The sequence below is a fragment of the Photinus pyralis genome, unplaced genomic scaffold (assembly GCF_008802855.1).
Source record: "Photinus pyralis isolate 1611_PpyrPB1 unplaced genomic scaffold, Ppyr1.3 Ppyr1.4_LG8, whole genome shotgun sequence".
Classification (NCBI taxonomy): domain Eukaryota; kingdom Metazoa; phylum Arthropoda; class Insecta; order Coleoptera; family Lampyridae; genus Photinus; species Photinus pyralis.
The window spans coordinates 31,487,946-31,512,393 of record NW_022170819.1 but is presented as its reverse complement, the minus strand read 5'-3'; the positions used below and the strand labels follow the sequence as shown (position 1 = coordinate 31,512,393).

Genomic DNA, 24,448 nt, shown 5'->3' with positions numbered 1-24,448 from the left:
TTTAATAAATCCTTTCCTTTATTACCATCAGGTTCAGGTAGCTAAATAACACTTCGATAACACTTTTATTAGGTATATTAAAATAAAATCGACAGACGGAAAATTTGTCACGTGGATAGCGGCTTTTGTTTTCCTTAAAATTTCAGCACCCTCCACAACTTAGTACATCAGCCCCTTCCAAATCAAGTTTCTGGCCACGCCATTGAGTTATTTACGACTATAACGTCAATCACGAGGTCAATACTATCCCACAAACAACACCATTAGCAATTCTTGAAAATAATCCCCTAAAAATGCAACCTGTTGTAAAAGGATTAAGAGTTGCTTATTGGGTTCAGCCTGGTAATATGTTACAATACCTTTTACAACACCTAAGCAATATTCTCCCGCTTATTTTGTTTGTTGAAATGAAATTTTGAAAAGAAGAATTGGACACCTTTATATGGTATAAAGAGCCAGATATCCAATCTGTTAATCAAAGATATATTTTAACAGGGCCCATTACATTAATAGGAAGTGAACCATTTAGTATAACTGCATAGGTCTAACAGAAATTTGATCAGGCTTATAAAATCACAACTCCTGTACAGATAAAGATAAAGGGCCATTTTTTAAACCGAAATAGATTAGTAAATGGTTGGGTTAGAAGGTAGTAGCAGGTTATTGATATTTACTTTCTTAGTAGATGATTAATGGGAGGACATTCAAAATCCTCCGACACCCCCGATTGATTTTGCCTTTGAAAGTACTTTCCTCCGATAAACCGTTTTCGAGATATTCGCTCAATGGATATATTTCTTTAAGATGTCCCAATCGCCCTTTGTGAGTACCCTCTTCTATGAAAGATAAAATACGTCCCCGCCTCCCCGCCATGAACTGAACTTGAAAAAGAGTCGCGCGGTAACGTTATAGTTTGTGCAAACCAATTGATTTCGATGAGACCATGAAGGGTGGAACGTGTGTTTACCCCCGCCCCCCCCCTCATTTTCAAAATTTTTACTGCACCACTAAAGCCATGCGTATGCAAAATCTGAGACGATTTGATTGCCGTATGTAGTAAGTAAGTAATGCACGTTTTACTTTTACTTTCAAAAACAGCATCTCAGGAAATAATTGATGGAGGCCAACTCCCTTAAGACAGCGAAATTTGATGGCCGTGTGGCACACCTTCAAGGTATAGCCTACATATTGCAAAAAATTCCAGGACTCTAGGACCATTCTCCTAAAAGTAGTTCAAAACCGCAGAAGTGGGCCCGACGGACGGGCAAAACAAAAGCACATTTTTTTTTAATTTCTTACAAAAAATTGGTTCATTTCAATTTCGTCTATGTACTTACCTCGGTACTTACCTCTATGTATAAACAAAGTATGTTTTTATTTTACTTTATATTACCGTTTCGTTTTTATTATCTCTATTATCATTTATATCAATACATTCTACATCTTTTACTGCTTTGAGTGCTTTGTTTTAATTGCAAGAACTGTAGAAAAAAGGATGGGATTTTGTCCAGTGCAAAATATCAGTGAAATTCATAAAGTATCAGTGAAGTCCGTGAAGTTTTTGGTGGAATATATGAAGTGTCGGTGAAGTCCGTGAAGTTCGTGAAGTATTGATGAAGTGCGTGAAGTATTGGTGCAATACGTGAAGTATGAAGTTTGGTGTACACGATTTTGCCTAGCGATTTACCCCTCGTACCTGGCAGTACATATGCAGGACCGCGTAGTACCTACATCGCAGTACATCGGCAGGACTTAGCAGTACCTACCTACCTAGCAGTAAACAGAATTACTGGCAGGACAGGGAGAGTAGGTACACCAAGTACTGCCAATTTCGGCAGTATGTGTACAAAAGTTCGCACCGTGAAATAGATACCCCTCGTACGTATACCTAAGCCGAGACTTAAGCAAAACGACTAAATTCGAAAAAATGGCGCGTGCGTGTACATATAAATTTTATTGACGATATTTATGAGTAGATTTAATATCAGTCAATAATAATAAATATTATATTTTTGCCTCGATTTTTGCCTATTGCTGTATTGCTATTTCCGAGGCTATTTCTAACCCAAGAAATATGCAAGTTCTACTGGCGGATGGTAATTTAATGCTAACTTCACACGGATTTTTTTTTCAATAGACCTCGCAATAAACCCATCATCCAGAACGAATCCAGAATGTAGCCAAGAAAGCGTTGGTCGGGGCGTAGGTAGTTCAAATAGAATTTAAAGATCTGAATTGATTGGATTATTCAGTAGGTAGTCACAGTTGCGATTTTTGAGTTGTAGTTGGGAGAAAAATTGGAAAAAATGTTGCGTATGTGTATGTCCTCTCAGTCCTCTGATATCTATGGATATCTTGGGGACACCTAGCTATTAGGTACTGTGCACAATGGATATCTACTGCGATTTTGCACTCAAAATGTTACGGCTAAATTCACAGTAAACTTATGTGAGGAGTCCATGCATGCCAGTGAAGTTTGACAACCAAATTTTACGTAGGTATTCTTTTTGATGCGGAAACTGCTGCGAAAATATTCCTTACGAGAAACAAACCTGGCCACAAAAACCCGTAGCAGAAAATATGTATAACTCAATCTGAGTGACTGATCTAGTGACATCTTTTTCTTTATTAATTCAACCAAAGTTTGGGAAACGGGTTTCAACCCCCCACATTTCCTAACTATGATAACTAAGGCAGTTATCCAAATGAATGTACCTATACCTCATGGTAGAAGTGACATTTTTCATTGATTAAACCGAAAAGAAATGTGCAATAAGGCAAAACATCAAGTTAATTACCTCTGCAAATTGAGGAAGTAGGTTGTGCTGATGCCACTGTTTTATTGGGGACAAGTGCATTTGTTTAGTAAACAAATGCAGGTGCGTTTAATCTTATTGACAAAAACATCTCGACGCGAATGGTGATGACGGCGGTATCCGCAGCAGCGTAAGTATTTAGAGGGTGAACGACCTTGTGACTCACCTGGGATCAGGCAGTATAATTTTCTTACTAGCCCGTGCAGCTGGTGTGCATTTGCTTTTTTCCATAGCCATAAGATAGCTGACATCGGCCAGCACTGCTTCCAAGTCCGCCATTTTGCCGTAAGCCACTGCACTTCTCTAAACGCTTTAAATTAACATATTTCGGGAAACCACCACACTACACCTCCATTCCTACATAATAAACGCGATCGGCGTTCGCGTCGGGCTCAGTTCGGCGCCTTCGCAATTTAAATCACATAATAAAAACGGTAGAAATTCAATATGGAGAGAGGATGTACGAAAATTTTAGCGACAAACCCAACCTCATTCGCGGAACTGCAGATTACGCCAACAACAAATCGTACTCAAAATACGACTGATCGCTGATTGGACGGTGCGTCGTTACCTTTGCCGTGCCGCTCGGCTTTTTTCGCCGATCAGCTGATTTTAAATATCAACAGCTGTACGGTTTGACAGTTGATCGACGTCTGCAATATTTTAATTAAAAAAATCTCGGTCCTTTTATTTCGGCCCTTTAAAATAATTTTCGTTGACGAGCATTACGGAAATTGACTCTCATCCGTTGTTTATGCTTAAAAATGCGCTTCTCGATGAATATAAAGGTTTTTGCCCTTCTGGTATAAAGTAATTGAATAGGTACTTGACTCTTGACAAAAACAGTGTTTAAAAATTGTGTCAATACCTACTCGATTTCATCAGAATCCTATTACCACAGATTGCTATTACACAGAAGGATAGGCAACCCATGAAGCTTTTGTGTAAAACATCTCAAAACACAGTGGCGTATGATGCATTAGGCCCAATAGCAACACAAAGAATAAACCCGAACGACTACTACATCTGGATGTTACCTACCGTTATCGTTTACTGACGAGTTTTGTATTACTTTTCCTGAAATCGCCTTTTATAATATAAAATTTCAATTTTCATACACAACTTTGCAGTTCGGAAAAGTTGCAGGAGGCATGGAAAGTGTTACTGCATCTGTCATGGAAACGAAAATTCTCTGACATGAAGTAGGTACATATAGACATGAAAATAAAGGTTTCATGATGATTTCAGGAAAAAGAGGTTTATTAACGCCTTCTCGACCTCTCTTTTATATTCTCAGCTCTCTTGATTGTTCCTTCGAGCCTTATTTGATACTTTTTCGACCTTCTAAAGTCCTCATGGCCTTCTTAACGCTCCTCTAATTCGGACATTTCCCGCATCTTTTCACGCTTGCCGCAATCCATCCTGCCTTTATTTGGTTTTTGGTTCACGGCTCCTTTAAGCGTCATTTCCGCCCCCCTGAACGTTCTTTACGCTTTCTGTAAGTTTCTACCCTTCTTTCGAGTTTTCTTTACGGTCCTTCAAACAGTTCTTCCGCGTCCTTCGAACTTCTTCACGTCATCTCCAAATAACTAACGGCTCTTCAATCCTTCTCGGTTCTCTTTTTGCTTTCTCAATGCCTCCTTCGTGCTCGTGCATACTTTCTCCTTGCGCTCTCAACTTGTTCTTCTTGTCTTTTCGACGTCACGTTCTCGATGCTTTCACATCGCTTTCTTTGAGTCTACTTCGAGTCATTCATAACCCTCCTTGAAATCTAATCTACGCTTTTAAATAATCATCTAGACTTTCCGCTTCTTTTGGGCTTTCGTCATGCTTTTTTCGACGCCGTCACCTTCAAACCTTTCTCCGCATTCTTTTCACTTTCTTCGAGCTTTTTTCTTGCTTTCTCGACGCCTCTACTTCGAGTATTCTAGGCGCCTCCTTCTTGTCCTCTCAACGCCTGCTTGACACCTCTTGTCTTCTCGATGCTGTCTCCTTGCTCTCTCGCCTTCCTTCGACCGTTCTTCGCGTCTTCTTTACGCCTATTTCGAACAGTCTTCACTCTGTACCTTTTTACTACCAGCACGTTAGTATTTGGGTAAGAAATGACGCCCACTTTCTGACGAAAATACACGTTTTGAAGCACCAGGAATCCGTATCAAACAAAACCACGATGATGTCGGTCTGCAGGACAAAAAATTTGCTGTGGTTAGCACAGATACCACCCCCACGCCCGCAAGACACCAGCGCATGTGCGATGTATATTCTATCTAAGAATATGAGTACCAAATTTGGTTCCAATCGGTTCAGCCGGAAATGAAATTTTGACACACTTGCGCATGCGCGTTTCTGCCTAATAGCCTAACATTTACTGGGCTAGGACAGGGTCGAGAGAAGGGTGACGGAGATCAAACGGTCGTATTTCGTAATTATCGATGCGATCCATTCCATAGAAACGACGCCGACGGAAGGACTCAAGCTTGCTATTTTTATTATTATTGTCGGTGTTTCTTGTGAGAACTCAGGTCTAGCCTGGTTAACTAATCGCACGGATTAAAATCAAGTAACGATTAGTGTCTGTGTCTGGTGAAGTTATGTAGGGTCTAAAGTCACATTGGAAATCTAGAGATAGTATGTAATTCATACTTACCAACATAGCTATTAATGGCCCCAATAGTCAACGCTATCAGGAAAGAAGAAAACAAAACAAAAATATCATTATAATAATTCCTTTATTGTGTAAGTGTTTCTTTGGCTTTGCGTTTGGGTTGAATACGAGTGGGTTGTGATAACGTGGTGTGTTTATGTGAAGAAGGAGTTTTGTGTTTTTTATTATTATTATTATTATTATATTTAAATGATAATAGCATGAGGCAAGCCTATTTATGCTATTTTGTTTAAGCTAAATTCTATCGGTTACGAACGTACAATTAGTTAACAATATTAATCTTTTCTAAATTCTTGTTATCAAGACGATTCTTAAATTGGTAGGTACACATTTATCTTCGACGTCCTAAATTCAAAACTTATGTGTTATTATGATATATGTATATGGATTCTGTAATAAAATAAACAAAAAAAAAGAGAAACTAAGGTCAATTCACTCGTGGCGTAACCACTCATGAAACATCCCTTTCTCGTCTTCTATATAAATACGAGTAACTATTAATTACATAATTTATTTATCTATAATTAAGTTATTAAATAAATTTATAACGGTCCATAAGTAGATTGATTTATAACAATTATTATTTATCAATTATCACTTACCTACTTGTACTTTCAAATTTACAACACAAGCGCGAATTTCACAATTTATCACTTCGGGATCGATGTTGGAACAACTATTAAACACAATTCAGTTTACTTATACAGCAAACGATTCTAGAGTCAGCATATACATCCTGGAAAGAACACGTTACACCTGCTTTTATTCCTTATCGCCGATAACAATCCTTTATCGACTTTGTAACAAAGCACCCGTTTTCCACCCGAAGTTATGACCACATAGTATAGTTGTGAAGACGATCAGCTTTGCTGAACACCCGGTATTTAGATGCGTTTTCGTTACTAAGTAGTTTCTGAATTTACTTATTTGCTCTAGAAGACGACGAGTGAGCTTTTGTGTGTTTTCGTTTTGTTTAATTGTTTGTTTTACCGCCGATAACACACGTAAGTGAAGTAGTGAATTTATCAGTTTTACAACTGTTCCTGTAGGGAGCCACCGAGAGCTCTCTTGTCATAGAAAAAGAGGGCAAATTAATACTTTCGAATTTCAGACATGTACGCCATTATTAGCAGATTTTGTTTTCTATGGTAAATTGAAAGCGAGCAAGGCAATGCAATTATCAGCCAGATAGCGACCACCACATTGATCCTGCGAATTCCAATTAGCAATGGTTGTTAATTGGAATACTGTATCTGGAAATTGGATTGGGGCGTCCTTAGTTCCAAATTAAGCGCGCTTAATTAAGAAAACGACACGCCGACCGATTTGGAATTTCCTAGGTTTCCTCTCTGCAAGAGCCGAATTTTGGATAAGGTAAAGCCGGTGTTTAGGGGGGATTTTTCCCCCTTGCACTTCCGCCAGTTACATTTCATTGCATCCGTACAGTTTCATTTTTGCTTTTACACTAAGTTACCGCACCTTATTGATTGCAGTTGGCTTTTAACGATTTTTTTGCTACCGCTCCGTTAATTTAATAATAATAATAATAATCATGTCGTTTATTAAATCACGCTAATCATATAAGGTAACAAGAATATCTTAATAATAATATGTACAAGTGCGCAATTTAAAAGGGCGAAGTTCAGGTGCTAACGGGAAATCTTCCACTTAACCCTTTGCATTGTAGAAATTAAATTAAATTATACGTGAAGTTAATTATGTGAATATAAAAAAAGAAAAGAATTTACAATTATAACTAGTATAAGCGTGCTTGCTTATATAGTGTTGACCATTATTATCTTGAATTTGTACAAAATTGGATCTTGTCAAATAGATATGCAGGTTCTTTACTTACAACTATTTTGTGAAATAGTACAGATGAGTGAAACATTCGTCTATTTGCCATATTTAACCAACCCAATGCCTCTAGCTTGTGATATATATGTTCGTACTTTCGAATTTCGAAAATTAAACGCATACAGGAGTTTCGTATTCTCTGTATACGCCGAATATCTACACTATCTATACAAGCTCCGTATATAACATCACAGTAGCTAAATTGTGAAAGAACTAAAGCCTCACGCAAAATTATTTTTATCCTTTTATTAAATATGTGCCTATTATTATATATGATCTTTAGATTGCTGAAAGCTCTTTGAACAATATGGGCTACATGGGTTCTAAATCTTAGATCTACATCAATATGCAGACCTAAATTTTTGACACATGGCCTTGGGGAAAGTGTAACATTTTTCACAGTTATCTTAATGTCATTAGCCACAGTGTTTCTGGCTTTAGTTCTTCCAAAAAGAACGGTTGATGACTTCAGAGGATTTATACGCAAACCGTGCTCTTCGGAGGTCTTAACTAATCGTTCAACATCCTCATTTATACGCATATTTGCATTTATTGCATCACCTGAACTAAAATTATAATGCAGCTGAGTATCATCTGCATACTGATGGAACATAGTATGCTTGAGTGACTTACCAAAATTGTACGTAAGTATAAATAATGAAAAGCAATGGTTCCAGTATTGAACCTTGTGGTACTCCAGAGGTTAGTGTCGCCGCATTAGATGTTAGACCATTTAGACTTACCCGTTGCGATCTACCCGTCAAAAAATTTTCCAATAAGGTACAAGATTCATCATCAAATCCAACAAAACTAATAGAGAAAGGTTCCCCGAATCTAAAGCCTTAAAAATGTAATCGGTTAAATTTAACAAAGATGTCGTACAGCTATAACCTTGTCTAAAACCGGATTGTGTTGGTGGTAGAATATCAAAATGTTTCAGGCGAGGTTTTATTTGCTCCGCCATAATTTTCTCCAAGACTTTTGATAGTACAGGCAGAATACTTATTGGCCGAAGGTCAGTATATGATTGTGGTTGGTTGACTTTTAGGCAGGGGTATTACCTTGGCACTTTTCCAGACCTTGGGAAAAACGTTATTCTTTAAGCAAAAGTTTATTATGAAAGTGATATGAGGTAATATTACGGAACTACATAGGATTATCATTTCAAGGTAAGCTTTGTTACTTTCCGTTTCCCTAATTCTAGGGAGGGGGGGATTGTTCGCTTTCCCGCATTTGCTTTTGTTCTATTGCTCTCGTTCCCGCTAGTTTGCCGTAATTTTCCGAACTTTCTTGACCCGTCCGATTACTACAAACTGTTGTCCGTCCGCCCCTCTGTTTCGTTTGCCAAAAATGTTTACAGGGCAATGACTTGACCAAACAAGAACTGAATACACAAACACACTTGAAAAAAATGAGGGGTAAAGGAAATCGAGTAAATGTAGGATACAAAGGAGATAAACACAAAACATTCAAACGAACAATAAGAAAGAACATGTTAACAACATCACTTGATCAGCAATGAAAAAAGTAACAAAAGGAGGGAGAATGTAAGTTAAAAAAAACAGTTAAATAGCATAGGAAAGAAAAGTTCCATACAAAATACAACAGGCAATGAATCCAAAAGGCCAGAACAAGAATGAAGTTGAAGATAGCTACGTGAATGAACAAAGTATAAATGGCAAAGAGCAAGAACAGGGTTTGAAAAAGAAAGTTTTGAAAGAAAAATTCAGACAGATTCAAAATATGTCCAAAAACTAAAAGAACTCTATAAAAGAGCTTGAATAACTCTTCGAATGCAATATAATTTCATGTATTTCTTTGTTTTAGTATTGAAATGGGGAGGATGGCGAATTGAAATGATCTGTAACAGTATATAAATAATTTATTTGTGTAAAAATATTAATCAGAGATAGCTATTCATTAGTATAGACTTTTAGTAAATCCAAGTACAGTTGCCGTTGTTCACTGGTATAGCTTTCAACGTGCATGTAACGCAAGTGCGTCGCCGCCGATAATAAAACTGCCGACCTCTCCGGTAGTAGCCTATCTAACACTTTGTGCATTTGGTGCTGTAATAAGTCGAGGTACAGATAAGTGCTACTGTTGATCAACGCGAAGTCTTCAGGTCTTAGTAACGTCGTTAAATGGCCCAGTGTGAGGCATATCTGAAAACAGATCCATATCCATCCGCTGCTTAAGTAAAAGAACGTACCTGGTCCACCAAATGATCTTGGTGATTGTATTCGCTGAAGTCTTCTATATTCTGGGTGTTCTCCAAGGCTTTCAGCAGCGACTCCCACACAAACACGAAGTAATTCTGATACCCTTCTCTCGTATTAATACACGAGAGCGCTAACGCCGCGTTAATTCGCACCTTAAAATTGGGAAAACTCAAAATGAGATCGGCAAGCGAGCAAAACAACGAGTCCTTTCGTATGTAATCGTTGATCGGAAATTTCGCCAGTTTCAAAGCTCTGCCGACGGCGTAGCACGAGTTCCAACGCAACTTCATGTTGGTACCAGTCGTGCAACATCGTATCACCGCGTCCACTCCCTCCTCGACCGCCACTTTAAAATCGTCCTGCTTAATCGTCTCACCGTTCACCAGCTGGAGGAGATTTCCCAAGGCGCGAACGGCGTTTACTTTGATTTTATCGTTATCTTTGGAGGCCTGGATCGCGATCTGTAGCAGCTGCAGCAAGACGTGGTCGGGAATTTCCTCTTTGTTAGAATCTTCTTTGTTTAGGACTAGGGCGTCGCTTAAATTTCCCAGAGACCACGACGCTTTGATGCGCACCACCATTGAGCTGTCTTCGAGCATACGACGAATTACCAACGCAACATCAACGACAAAACCGGGGTCCTAAGGAAGCATGTATTTCGTTCAGTTAGAGTAAAAAAGGTTTGGAGAAACCACGTTGTTTTGTCTGCCACGGACTCGAGGAATTAATTAAAAACTACAGAATGAATGAGGATATTTTGAGATCTGACAATTGACAAACAATTTAGGAAAAGCAAATTTTTATATTAGCAAATATTTTTCCCAAGAATACGACCTTTCTGTAATGACGTTGGGCCCTAAGCTACGATCTGGCCTTCCTACCACCCTCCCGGTCTCCTCCCACCAGGTTTTCTAGTTATTGCCATTATACAGTTCCATACTGCCCCCCATTTGACGTTTTTCCCTAGTGATCGTTTGCGATTGGTTAGCGCCCCAAATACCTTCGCTTGCGCCAACGGCGTTTTTCAGTTACTCCAAATACTTCCATAGCGTCCGCCCAGTATTCCAAGTTGACGTGGAATTTTGCATTCGGAATAACTGAGGAACGGCGGGGGTGCAAACGAATGTGTTGAAGGCACAAACAAGCGCGAACCAAACGCAAACCATTTCTAGTAAAAAATTGAGAGGGACGGTAGGGAGTAATAACTGGAAAACGGCGTGACACAAATGAAGGTATTCGGGGCGCAAACGATCACTAGAAAAAAAGTGAAATTTTAAAACTTGGGGAGGGGGGCAGTAGGTATGGGATGTTGTATTTAGAATAATTGAAAAACGGCGGGGGCGTAAAGAAGTATTCGAGGCGCAAAGCAAATATGCGCAATCCGTCGCTCTGTGACAAAACATTTTTTTTTAATTGGGGGCAGTTTTGAAACCCCCCCCCCCCCTCATTTGACTTTATCGTAATTTTGAAACTGACCGCGCGCAAACAAAATGCAATTGTGTGGAAACGGACGCATACGCCAAATTCACACGAGATTCCGAAGTTTTTTTTTCAGTTTTTTCACTATAAGATTTTTGAAGATTATTTTGAGAGAGGTTTCTAGAAAAAATCGTGTTCTTAAAAACCTTCAAACTGTAAACGTTTGTAAAAGATTCATGAAGGCACTGGGAAACACTTAGAGACACCAGAAAACCTAATAGTTTGGAAAGTTCCCAAAGATTCTTAAAGACTTATAAAATGTTAAAAATTATTAAAAACCTTAAAGGCTCTTTAATACTAGCTGATACAACCTGTTAAAAGCTGATCTCTTAAAGGCACTGTATGATTTTAAATCCTTAAAACAATTATTTTACTGTTTTCCGTTAAAGATATTGTTGCTAGTATTTCTGAACCTAGTTTTTTATTGTGCATTAAACAAGTATAAATTGTGTTGTGCACATGAAGCGCATTTTTTTTAACCGAAATAGCTTTTGTTTTGACATCATCAATGGGTATATTTCTTGCAGACGTCTCAATCGCCCTTTGTGAGTACCTCTTCCGACAATCCGTTCTTGATGTGTAAGGGAATATACTCGATCACGATAAGAGGTCGTGGAAGAGGGCTACGGTTGGTAGAAATTAATTCCTTTCGTTGAGACCTTTCATTAGAGTACCATGAAGGATAAAACTAATTCCACTCCCCCCCCCCCCCCTCACGTACTTTGATAAAAGAACAGAAAGAAGGGCAGTAATTGGTAGAAAACGGTTCGTTTCGTTGAGACCTTTAATTAGAATACAATGAGATAAAATTAATTTTAACCCCCCCCCCCCACAGGCCCCGTCGCTCACTGATCTCGAAAAAGAGTCGCACGGGAAAGTTATAGTTTGTACAAACCAATTTATTTCAATGAGACCTTTCATTAGAATACCATGAAGGGTAGAACATGTGTTTACCCCCCCCCCCCTCCATTTTCTAAAGGCATGCGTATGCAAAATCTGAGACCAATTGGTAATCGTATGTAAAAACTATGCACGTTTTACTTTCAAAAACAGCATCTCAAGAAATAATTCGTGGGGGGGGGGGCCCTTTTAGACAGTGAAATTTGATGGCTGTCTGGCACACCTTCAATGTATAGGCTACCTACTGCAAAAAATTCCAGGACTCTAGGACCATTCCCCTAGAAGTAGTTCAAAACGGTAGAAGTGGGTCCGGACGGACAAAACGCAAACAGCGCATTTTTTTAATTCTTAAAAAATGCGCTAAAAATATACATGGTGTTCTATTAATAAAAAATTTGGGCTATTTCCGGCCAAACAGGAAGTGGAAAAATTGTCATTATTGCCAATGAATTCTTTGTTGTTTTGTTACTCTCGAGCAGCAGTTCCCAAACTGTGGTACGTCAAGTCATGTAGCCGGTGGTACGAGCACTGGTGTAGACACGCCATTTTGGAATGTGGCAAAAAAGGGAAATTTTATTGTGAACATTGAAAATACATTTTTGTATTACCTATTTATCGTAATGGTAAAACGGCAACTTTTTACCTAAGAATAGTCCTTTTTATATAAGAATCATATACCTTAAACACTTCTGCTACAAAATATTAAACATTTCAAAATAGCATATTCTATACAGATCATTTTGTATCTAAATCAGTGGTACATAAAGGTTCCGAAATATATTAGGTGGTACGGCACCAAAAAAGTTTGGAAACCGCTGCTCTAGAGTTTTACTGTGATTTGAAGAAAATCGGTTCATACATAACCAAGATATTTGACCGTTCCAGAACTTATGGCGCCCTCTGTATATGAATGTAATATATCGAATACAGCAACAAACAAATTACAGTAGATAGCAGCACTATTCTGTAACCCGTGGTTTCTCTTGATCTTTTTTACTCTATGGTCAGATGGAATTGCACTTACGTCACGCAATGATGGATACAAGACGCTTATTGCGAGTGCGCGAACCGTGGCCGCCCGTACGTTATTGTCATCGTCACGACTGCACGGGAAAAGTAAAGTAATAATCAAAATTTGTTTGTCTCTCTAAAAGTTTCTGATAAACTTGAGTAATGCGTGGCTTTGTACGTACGGTAAAACGTTCGAAAATATGCGGACCAATACTGGCTAAACAATCGCAACCAACAGCTCTCAGCACGGAATGGTGTTGAGATTGTAAGAGAGCCGTTAAGGAATTGTTTATAAGAATCTGCCAAAAGATGAGTCCTTGTTCGGGAGTGACGCATTTGTTGTCATCTGAAATAGTACACTCGAATGTCTTAATGCCTCACTATATCAACCATTTTGATGCAAAGACCTACACATACACTGTTACTTTCGAAGATATGTTTAAAAATAACCTATACATTTAAAAATACTCATCTACAAGTATATAATATATTGGGTAAATTACGTGGTTTGGACGTTGTTAATTTTTCTTTATAGCCGCTTTGCAATTTGTTTATTTAATTACGTGTTAAAGGATAAGAAACGTCTGGAAATTATTTGCGTATTATTTAAAAAGGTTATCTCATGTTTTTTCTGGTCGCAGATAAGAGTTGCATTTATCGCTGAAATTAATTTTGTAAAAAAATGTTATCGCAGGTGCGCGCTTTAGATAAGAGGACTTTTGCATATTGTAACTAAAGAGGAAGTACAATCGAAGATGAGACAAGATGGGAAATTTGTGAAATAGAAGAGGCTCTTTGCCGTTCGCTTTGTCGCCGCCGAGTTTTAGCCTTTGGTTAGAGTTGGGCCTATTTATTTTCCGGCTTCTCGGTTTTCGGATGTAGTAAAGACTGTCGGTTTTTCTAATTATGAATCTAAAATTTAATATTTTTATATATTACTCTATCCAGTTTAGTCATGTGACCTAATTAAACTGATTTATTATCTAGGAGTCAAATTCAATCCACTATAAGCAATGATAAATGAATAAAACAACTAATGTCCAACCACATGAGTAACTTTTCCATATGACCAAAGAAAGGAAAGGGAAACAAGTCACTTTCTGGATATTACGTATGTTAGGCTATTTTAAAACATATCTTTCAATGAGTAACTGGGTCCAAGAGCAAGTAACCCTTGATACCAACCTTCAGCATCCAAATGTTGGTTCAACGACTGTCCAATGAAATCAATGGTGCGCCCTGCATGCAACCTCAGATCCATGTAGCTATCGTTTAGACACAGATCTAACACTCTCGCTATCTGACCCAGAAATGGCACAATTAAACAACTAAAATAATTTCGCGTCATGGCCGAAATGACGCGTAGCGATTGAACCTTAACCGGTGACGACACTGCAACCTGCACTTTCAACATTAACAGGAACCCTTAGACATACACGAACCTGAACTCCTAAATTACTAAGGCAACTTTCCAATAACCACGGCATCTCTTGGTAACTGCTCGTAGTGGTGTCCTCTTCGTCGGATGAGAAATCGACAAATTCTTCCTCTTGTAGATCATTACATGAAAGATCCTTTTGGTCAAGAGCTGGAAGTTTATTGCCCTCTCTATGCCTTAGCAAGGCAATTTTCGTTTCGGGCACTACAGGCTCAGAACCTAGGATGCACTCTAAGACGATTAATGCGGCAACTTGAACTGCTGCATCTGAAAGATTAACTATACCTCGCGTCGCTTTATATTGTAAAATTACCTCTGTGATTAATGTACACCTTAACATTTCGAATGACCTTGCGAGCAATTCCCGGCATTAACTTATGGTAGGGCGACGCCTGAACTAAGGCTGCCAGACATTTGAACACCTGCAATAAGACGGTGACGTAGTTTTCGTTGAGCGCCAGACTGAGACACCTGTGCAGGTCGGTTACCATCGCGCCGAGTATTACAGAGAATGGAGTGTATGCTGTGTATTTTTTACTGCAATTAAGATTACTAGACAATCACGGGGAAAGTTACGAGGTACCTTGTTTCGGCTTGCACGAGATATAATTTGGAACGCGTGATTAAAGTCAGCAGTACATGTAAGGCGGCCATGCGGCCCTTCGGAGAGGGATCTTTTAGAATGCACGTGCTCAGGTTGTTTGCGCTAACCAGCATGTCGTCCGGAATCAAGCTTGACCAATATCCAAATATTGTAGCTTTATCTGTCATCTGTAACCATACAAATAGTGTTGTGGGAGGGTTTTACTTGGCATCGCCACCTGCTGTAATGATGGGTAACCCTGTATGTGCAATTCAATTATTTTTAACGTTAAAAGTTGGGTGTAATTGGAGACACAAGATTAGATCAATTTTGTTTTATATCAGAATTAATTCATTTTGTTTAATCACCCTGGATTTATTAATTTGTTCAATTTCATTACGTGTTAAAACAGTAGATTTAAACACCTGGAAACAATTGCGGAGGATTTGTAAGACTTTCGTTATCGCTGCTAAAGCTAATTAGTTTCAAGATAAGAAAACACAGGTGTTTAATTTATTCGAAAACGCATTATTTTGTAAAATAAAGGAAGTAAACGGAAAGGTTTGAAATAAGCGCACTGGACCTTTAGCGGGGCTTTATGCTTGGTGGGCAAAGCACTCAATTTTGCCGGTCAGTTATAAAGTTTTGTAAAAGAAAGTCTAGTCAAACTTGTGTGTTACGTTACACGGAGAAAAGTGAATTTTATAAGCTAAGTTAAGCGGAAGCGTGTTTTACGTTTACGAAGAAGTTTCCCAATACCTGTTATTGATAAAGGGAGTTTTGTCCACCATCAAAGAACCAAAACTATAATTGTAATTACAACGAAGTCAGTGTCGTATAAATCGAGATTCGAGTGCTATAATTGAAGTCACGAAGTGAATTTTCGGAGCAATATTTCGCTTATTTGATTATTTTACGGCGAATAAATTTGCAAATGATTGGTTTTGTGATTATCCGAGCCCCAACTGCAACCCAGATAAGATTTCTCAAGTTAAATTTTTCTATCTCGTACCCAGAATTACATTAGGTGTGAATTGAAAATTTGTTAATTAACTCATTGGAATTTTAGAGGCTGCTGAAATTAATAAAATTTAAGTCAATATTGTGATTTTCGTGGTGTGTCATAAGATGTATCCGTCCAATGAGATTTACCCCCGAAATTACCTTCACAATTTGAAGCAATAATTGCAAAGCTGCCTGTCTAACTTTATCCTGGGCTGTTCCCACCCTCGCCATTCTACCATGTTCGCTATCCGAAAAATCGGAATCACTCGTTTTAAACTTTCTGCTGCTAAACTTGATATTAATTGCAGGTCGACCACAGACGACTACTACCTGACTGACGCATCTTCGGCATCACTCGCGATCGGAAAGTAGAAATCCTCGTCATCATCCTCCTGCTTCTTGGCATCCTTTTTATTATTTCTTGGTTTTCTTTGCTTCGCGATCTACCAAACAATGTAAGCGAGTTAAAACCACAAACGCATCGTTTACCTTTCCACCCTTTTTCTCCTTTGGTAGCACTAAAGGTGTTCCAGGCACGTTTAAAACCGACGCCCCAACTCTTTGAGGCTTTTCGAAACTAACCCCCTTAATGCTGTAGAGCATAAACGATTTCGTGACACCTAAAAGAAGACCGAGCTCCTTTTTTAAAAAATCAGGATCGAGCGTGATCACATTCTGTAGACCTCTGAGTGCTGAAATCAATACCTACAATGCAAGTCTTATAAGGAGACCGAAAATTAATATCAAAAGGTTGGTTAGAGGGGGGCTCTTGGATCTACGATGGTGGAGATGATCAGATACGCCCCAAAATTTATACCCTTTTTACACCCCCTAAACATGTAAAATGTCAACCCCCGACCTTGTATAGGTATAGGGGTGGGGGAGTGAACAAATTTTTTTTAGAAAAAAGAGCGAAGTCGTGAATTTTCAAATCCATAGGTGAACTGGACGTACCCGAGACCCCATATCTATTTGAAACTTCGCACAATAGTTTATTCCCCTCTTGGGAAAAATAAAAAATACTGGTAAGAAAGTGAAATTTTGCACACGTGTACAGGGTGAGTCAACGATTGCGCGGAGTAACTTAATGCCTTGAAGATAAGATTTTTCGATAGAGTGCTTTTGTATTACGATATGGTTGAATACTCTCCACATTTTAAAATATTTGGAATTATACAGGGTGCACTTGTACGTGTTTTTTTTATTATATAATTAATATCCGAAAAGTTAGTAGTTTTAAAAATAATTCGATTTTTAAGAAAAATTGGGCATTTGCAAGCGTCAGTATATTGTCAAAATTATTATGTACTTAAATTTTGATTCCAGGTTTTATATCTTTTATCATGGGTTAACTAAACGTCAAATAAATACATCTCCTATGAAAGATTAAAAAAATAGCTTACAGGGTGGTTTTTTTGGTAGGTCCAAAGTTGCAAAACTTCATATTAAAAAATCTCACTTTTTTTAAATGGAACACCCTGTATATTTTTCTGTCATCTTTTAGCTTCTCCAAAAACCTTCAGCTTTTAGTAATAATGTCCTATAACTATCTCTGATAGTTTTCGAAATATCTTGGTTTTCCTGGTCTTTATATTTTAATCTGAAATAAGTTCTAATTTACATAATAACGAGGTGAATATGAAAAAAAATGAAACTGTCACTAACTGGATGACATTAGGAGTTAAATTAAATTTGCTTTTTAGTCAAATGTTCTCCAGATATTTCGAAAACTATCAAAGATGGTTATAGCGCATTATTATCAAAAGTTGAAGGTTTTTGGAGCTAAAAGATGACAGAAAAATATACAGGGTGTTCGTTTAAAAAAGTGAGATTTTTTAATATGAAGTTTTGTAACTTTGGATCTACCAAAAAAAAACACCCTGTAAGCTATTTTTTTAATGTTTCATAGTAGATGTATTTATTTGACTTTTACTTAACCCAGGATAAAAGATATAAAACCTAGAATCAAAATTTAAGTAATAATTTTGACAATATACTGACGCTTGCAAATGCCCAATTTTTCTTAAAAATCTAATCATCTTTAAAACTACTACTAAAAAAAAATAGTTTCTCGGATATTAACCTTATAATAAAAAAGACGTACAAATACACGTAGAATTCAAAAATGCATTCAAATACAGGGGGTTCTATTTAAAAAAATGTACCATTTTGGCGCCCTACTTTGTGAGCACACCCTGTATAATTCCAAATACTCCATCGAAAAATCTTATCTTCAAGGCATTAAGTTACTCTGCGCAATCGTTGACTCATCCTGTAGGTACAAGATGACAAAAAAATTATGACACCCCTCTTCTTTTATAAAAATGTTTTTTCAACCTGCCACCTCTATACCTACAGTGCCACCATGCTCAGAAAAGCCCCGGAAAATATGCGAACTAATTTTGAAATAATTCAAGCTGGCCAATAGAAAGTCAGCAAAACGACGCGATGCATTCCGCACCATAATTATTCATTATTCCGTTTTGACAGTTGACGCTTCACGTTATTTTAGTTTACACTTTTCCTGTTGTATTTGCTTTATTTTACGTTTTCCGTCTCCAGTTTTATACAAACTCGTCTCTTTCAAGACGCATATAGCTTGGATCTACAATCTGATAGGGTATGTAATTCCCTTAAAGTGTTTTTAAATTTTGCATCAGAATGTACGGTCTAAATTTCTAGCGCCCTCGGACACGCCCTGTCAGGGACTTTCTGAGCGTGGTGCCACTGTACCTACCCTTATACGTGGTCGTAGGGGGTTGAAATTTTACATGCCACATGTTTGGGGAGTGTAAAGCGTGTATATAAATTCTGGGACATATTTGATCATCTCTACCATCGTAGACACAACAGCCCTACTCCAACCGAATCGAACTGTTATCCACTATGGTATTTGGTGTACATTTTACAGGTAACTTGCTTACCGAAACAGAAAGTTTTGGTGGCTGTCCCTCGAAAATGATCATAAGTGCAACTAACCTTCGACGTTTTTGGGGAGGGACATATCACCGAGGTATTTTGTGGTATGCAAGACCTCCTAGCAAATGAAAGTTTTTTTTGGGTTTTCCTCAAAAATGATCATCTTCAAATTCTTATGTATTTTTATACTACTCCTACAGTTTTTAAGTTCTTTTTGCATTCGGTAGCTTACAGGTCTGGCCCCTTAACCAAGAAAAATTTTGACGATTAATGTGCGCATGCGCAGTCGGTCAACTTTCTTATTTATGGAGATATTTCTTTGGAATTATCGATGAATTGCTCCATTTTGAATTATAAGGATGCTATGAATAAAATAATTGAGCGCTCAAGTATTTTATTCATTTCTTTGAAATTTTAACCTCAGATGCTTCTAGTAAAGGCAAGCATATCGCACATTGTAAAAATCAGACGTGCACCTGCACATGCGCAATCTGAACTTTCTTATTTATGGCGATATTTCTTTGAAATTTTAACCACAGATGCTTCTATAAAGTCAAGCATATTACATATAGTAAAAAAAACCAGATGTGCGCATGCGTAAAACTACGCAATATCAACTTGCTTATTTATGGAATTTCTTTGAAATTGTAAGCACAGCCATAACCTATTTTCCTTTGTATACATAATACTGCTTCCATTAAAAAATGTTTAATATGGTGCCATTTCTTAAAAACTGTAGTGGTTTTAAAAATTATTTCTACGCCACTGATGCCTACGTGGAAATGGGCAACTTTTTTCATATCTCTTATGATAATCAAACTATCGCCTATAAAACAAAAAATTCATTTTAATTTTTCGGCGACATGTAGTAGGCGATGGTCTATAACAAAGCACTAGCCTGATTCAATTTGGATTCAGGATTCCACAATTCTAATGCTATGTATGACAAATAAACCTACTTGTATATTTTTAATTAATTAAGAGCATTTTAAGACAAGATTTTAGATTTATAGTTTTCTATGTTAGTCTAATGTGCATGACGCAAAAAAATTTTTGTATGTACAGGGTGCTCCATAAATGTGATAAGAGACACATAATGTAAACACTCTACATCTTATAATGGAGTGATCTAAAAATGTTGCATATTTTTTGTTATGCATCGCATGTATACAAAAACTTTAGTTTCAAAATTTTAATATTGTTCAAAAAAATACTATTCGTATGTGTCATCAAAACCAAATACAACCTCGTGAATCCGAATAGATTCGGACCACCGCCCTTTCGGATTATCAAATTTTCGGATTATCGCGAAACTAGTGAAAATAATAAATTTGGAAACAAGCATTAAGAAATAAACTTTATTCTTTTCAACGCCTTCAGGGGTGTCATCGTTGTTACGAGGAACGAAATTATTTCGGACTATCGCGATTTCGGACTAGCGTGTATTCGGATTATCGAGGTTGTACTGTACACCAAATCTCTTGAAGTTTATTAGTGTATGCTTATTTAGCTTAGGATCCTTTGAAAATTTGTCAATAACCTACAGGGTGTTTACAATACTGTACATGAAAGTAGAAACAACCATTATAAAAAAATATTTGCTTAGTTTGCCATGGAAATAATCATTGCCATTTATTCAAAGTGAACCATGTTATGAAATTCTTGTTATGTACACCATGTTTCAAATTTCAGTAAACATCTTCAAAACTAATGGAGATAAAGGGGGTGTACCAACGACTACCGTGGTCCTGCTCAATGAAGTATACTGTTGCCATTTAAAAATAAAACATTCCACAGACACTAAATGTATAAATTCAATGACTTGGCTATATTTTTCTAACTGTGCCTACTAACCATGGCACTATGCACCATGGTATATTATGCACAGCATCTCATCAACATATAAGCATTATTGTCATTGCTAAGGCTTATTACTTATCGCCTGTGTGTGAGCCATGTACCATGCCAATTATTGCACAATGAGTGTGAAATGTACGCTTTTACGATAGTGAACAACCCCTTGATTAAAATCAAACACCACCTTATTATACAGTATGCTGTCAACTTTTGGTTCTTGTGTGAGATACTTCAAAAAGATGGTGGAGGCTAATTCGAGTTCAGATTTTATGTTTGCAGTCCTAAGTTCGTCGCAGTACGTACAAGCTTCCAGACATTGTACTGCGGTTAGCGCAGTTTCCAGATAACTTCCACAAGCTACAGATAGTACGGGACTGTCACTGCATATTATTAGTGATAAAAGCTAAAAACAACTGATCCATCAAATCGTGCAGATCACATCAGAGTACGTACGTGTAGTGAATTTTTTTCATTACAAGTTAGTAGAGCTTTAAGCACCCCTAGAATTTCCGCATTGGTAGAAGGAGTATGTTTAATTGCTAGTAGGCACCACTGCGCGACGAGCGATAGCGTCTGTCCCTCGATTTCGATTCGTTGGTGTACGACGAGGTTGGTTATTAAACGACAACACTTAGATACTAAATCGGATTCGTCATGTGGTATAAGGGAGCAGCACTGGTTGACGAGTAGGACCGCTCTCTGCCAGAAATGGGTGAGATTGAGGTTATGAATAGTTGGGAACTTACAGTTTTGTTCGTAACCAAAGGATATCGGTAATCTAAGCCGTTTATCTCGTCGAGAATGCGATTTATCTGAGAAATGTCCCCTTTTGTCCGGCCGTAAGAAAGTTGTGAAAAATTTGAGGAGAGGTTATTGAAAATATTTTCACTGGACGCCATGACTATTTTCCAATTTTAGATTCCATAGGCGGCGGTATACGGAGAAGTTGAAGGGATATCTTCAAACGGTACTCCACTGCTGCGAAAAAGTCATGTTGTTAAGGCTTGTGAATGGATGTTTTTGAAAAGAATGATATTCTTTGAATAATATATTTTGATTTTCGACTAGGATTTGTTTTAAGGGAAATTTTTTGAACATCGGGTAAGGGCAGTTGTTATTTTTGTGTCAAGTGGTTATTGTTACGGTGGGGGCTTCAAACATTACTCAGGTGATTGGTCTTTATTTTATTGCATCCACACGCGACAACTTTGATATCATATCATGACTTGGCAATATTGCAGGAGAAGAATGCCACAGGCCCTGTCACTTATCATTCACTTTCACGTGGAAGTTTGAGCCTTGCACAAGGTTGCCAGCTCACTTCTACGTGATTGGTTGTAGGTTTGTGACGTAGTTAGACTGAAGCGTTTCAAATTCGGATTAAAAACACAGTTTTTCAATAATACATTTTGAGTTTATTTTATTGAGGATACACTGATCTTTTTATTTTGAATGTACTTCGCAGATCAGAAATAAAAAATGATACCGGGATGCCCCCATTATGTGAATTTATTATATTTGTTCTTTCTATGTGTCAAATATTAATTATTTAGGAATTCCATTGGAGCCTATGATTCGGTATATCATAAATTTACTTGACGACCATTCAATCCATTATCAATATATCAGTTGTTGGCTGGCTTTTCTCTTTGATCTGCTCTTTTTTTCAGCCTGTTTTTGCATTTGACTCGGGTGAACTACGATTTTCTAAATTTATTCTTCCATTTTTAAAGGTTTAGATCATAGACAATGGAAGAAAGGGGACTGATAACGATAAGAATGCCCGTTGAGGCACAAAAATTGTCATCAGCTATTGCTCTTTTTTCCCTTTTTCTCATCTACACATTATATAGAATTGTAATAACCCGAGTGTTGTTTCTTTGAAGAGCCCAAGAAAATTGTGATCTAATACTAACAAATGATTATGTTTTAATTTTTCAATACTCAACGAGTACTTTATTAATAATTCCTAACTAATATGTATATAATTATTTATAAAGTTATTAACATTTTATGTGTATTTACTAATTCAACTAGTTCATATCAATAAAATATTTACAAATTCATTTAACTATCATAATAATAATAATAATCCCAATTCCCTAAAATTGACATATTCTTACAACAGTAACTATTATATACATTACCTTGAATAAAAACGCATCTAGATATTAAAAACAAATAACAGTCCTATACCGTTCACAATAAAAATATATATTTACTATAAAATATTCGGGGTTCAGTTAAATAAGTGTATAAATTATAAGAATATTTCGTAAACGTAAGTAAGATCATTGTAATTACGCTATTATTATTATTATCGTCATTTATTTGAAAAAGGAAAGACAAGATAGTGATTGTTTTTGAGAAATACTGTCACACAGAAATGGAAGGATCATTTTGAACAAACAAAATTTACGGAGGCAATCCGAAACTGGACGAAAAACATACATTGTTAACAATTTTCAACCGAAAGACTGACAGTTTCGGAAAAATATAGCTTTCTTCATACAAGGAACTCCAATAACACAAATTTTCACTACTCTAACAGGTAACAAAACATGCAGGCCTTTGCTTGTAAAATGTGCACAACTGCTAAATCGCACAATTGCGAACATTCTAGGTACCATTTTCTGAGGCAACTTGAATAAGATACGTTGGTTTGTTTTTGGCCCCAGTTCCTTAGTTACACTAAAACATTGTTTTTTTTAAATATATATTATTAAAGTTAATACGTACACGAATCAACACTTTGCTAAACTACATTAGCAATTTTTTTTAAATTTGGGATTGGTTGCGCAAAACATTTTTGATTATTTAAATTTATATACAAATTACTCTATTTTATTTGTATCTTTTTTTCTATGTACATTGGACAACAATCATTGTACCCAAGGTGTCTGTCTATTTCCTTCCCACTCTCTCTTTGGCAAATTAAACTAAATGACACTATCGTTACCCATTAATATTGCTGCAAATGTTTACATAAAACACGTTAAAAACATTTCTCAAATATAAACAAGTTACAAGTTTGACTCGAAGCTTATAGCCCTTTTAACACATTATCTCCCCGTTTAAAAAACTGTCATTTGTACACTTATATACACATAAAATCGGAAACAAAGACATTCTACAATAAAACACTGAAGTAAAACTGGCAGTACGTTGTCTTAATTAGTAATTCGGCGGAGATTGGATACAATTTCTGATCGGTGCGAAACATAATTAGAAAACAACGCCTACTACGTTCAATTGGATACTCGTTCGGACGCCACCCGTCCGAGAAGCACAAGCGATTACGATCTCCTTTCACATTTAACATAATTATCACATATCACAATTTCTTTGTACAAAAACATTACGTTCGGAAATTATAATTAGTAATACATGGCTAAAAACTAATATATACACAATTGTATTAAAAATATATTATTTTGTCAACCTATGAGTATTTTTCTTTTTTACATCTTGGTAGCGATTTAAAATTTAAAGCTAGGAGTATCTTTTAGAGTACTACTTCAGTGTTTTAGAGTAGAGCGGCCGTCATGTGGTACAACTGAACTAATACTTGTATGTGAACCGGCAAGCACGATAGACGATCCTGAGTATTTGAGTCCATCGCCAGCCAGGACAGTGCGTTGTAACCTTCTAGTACGTACCTAAAACAATTGCAAATAATTACTTATTTACTACGAG

At 37.1% G+C, this 24,448-nt stretch overlaps 2 protein-coding genes across 4 annotated transcripts in view; both read right to left on the bottom strand.

Annotated features, from left to right (window-relative positions):
- Positions 1 to 9,202: 9,202 nt before the first annotated feature.
- On the bottom strand, positions 9,203 to 21,677 carry LOC116178245 (HEAT repeat-containing protein 6-like). Of its 2 annotated transcripts, none has more exons than XM_031497688.1 (14): positions 21,499 to 21,677; positions 21,206 to 21,451; positions 20,937 to 21,155; positions 16,466 to 16,681; positions 16,307 to 16,419; positions 16,136 to 16,259; positions 14,972 to 15,159; positions 14,702 to 14,925; positions 14,393 to 14,655; positions 14,136 to 14,349; positions 13,133 to 13,296; positions 12,964 to 13,086; positions 9,551 to 10,201; positions 9,203 to 9,503 (listed from the first exon to the last, which is right to left on the bottom strand). In XM_031497688.1, the coding sequence occupies exons 1-14, from the start codon at positions 21,649 to 21,651 to the stop codon at positions 9,252 to 9,254; spliced, it is 3,150 nt and encodes a 1,049-aa protein (XP_031353548.1). In that variant the 5' UTR covers positions 21,652 to 21,677; the 3' UTR covers positions 9,203 to 9,251. The 2 variants fall into 2 exon arrangements, with proteins under 2 accessions (XP_031353548.1, XP_031353547.1); XM_031497687.1 differs by having other exon boundaries at positions 16,136 to 16,262; positions 21,499 to 21,676.
- A 2,022-nt stretch (positions 21,678 to 23,699) lies between these two features.
- LOC116177970 (mediator of RNA polymerase II transcription subunit 13) overlaps positions 23,700 to 24,448 on the bottom strand; it is a 73,405-nt gene continuing 72,656 nt past the window's right edge. For both annotated transcript variants that reach the window (XM_031497171.1, XM_031497172.1), the window contains one exon: positions 23,700 to 24,411. In XM_031497171.1, the coding sequence (XP_031353031.1) occupies positions 24,279 to 24,411 (133 nt within the window). In that variant the 3' untranslated portion in view covers positions 23,700 to 24,278. The remainder of the gene's footprint in view (positions 24,412 to 24,448) is intronic.

Excerpts from the sequence above, each read along its gene's own strand:
- LOC116178245 (XM_031497687.1), bottom strand. The coding sequence starts at position 21,651 with ATGGCGTCCAGTGAAAATATTTTCAATAACCTCTCCTCAAATTTTTCA. Across the intron at positions 14,926-14,971 it reads CTCGTGCAAGCCGAAACAAG|TAAAAAATACACAGCATACA; the intron begins GTACCTCGTAAC and ends TCTTAATTGCAG. Across the intron at positions 14,350-14,392 it reads TTAGTAATTTAGGAGTTCAG|GTTGCAGTGTCGTCACCGGT; the intron begins GTTCGTGTATGT and ends TTGAAAGTGCAG.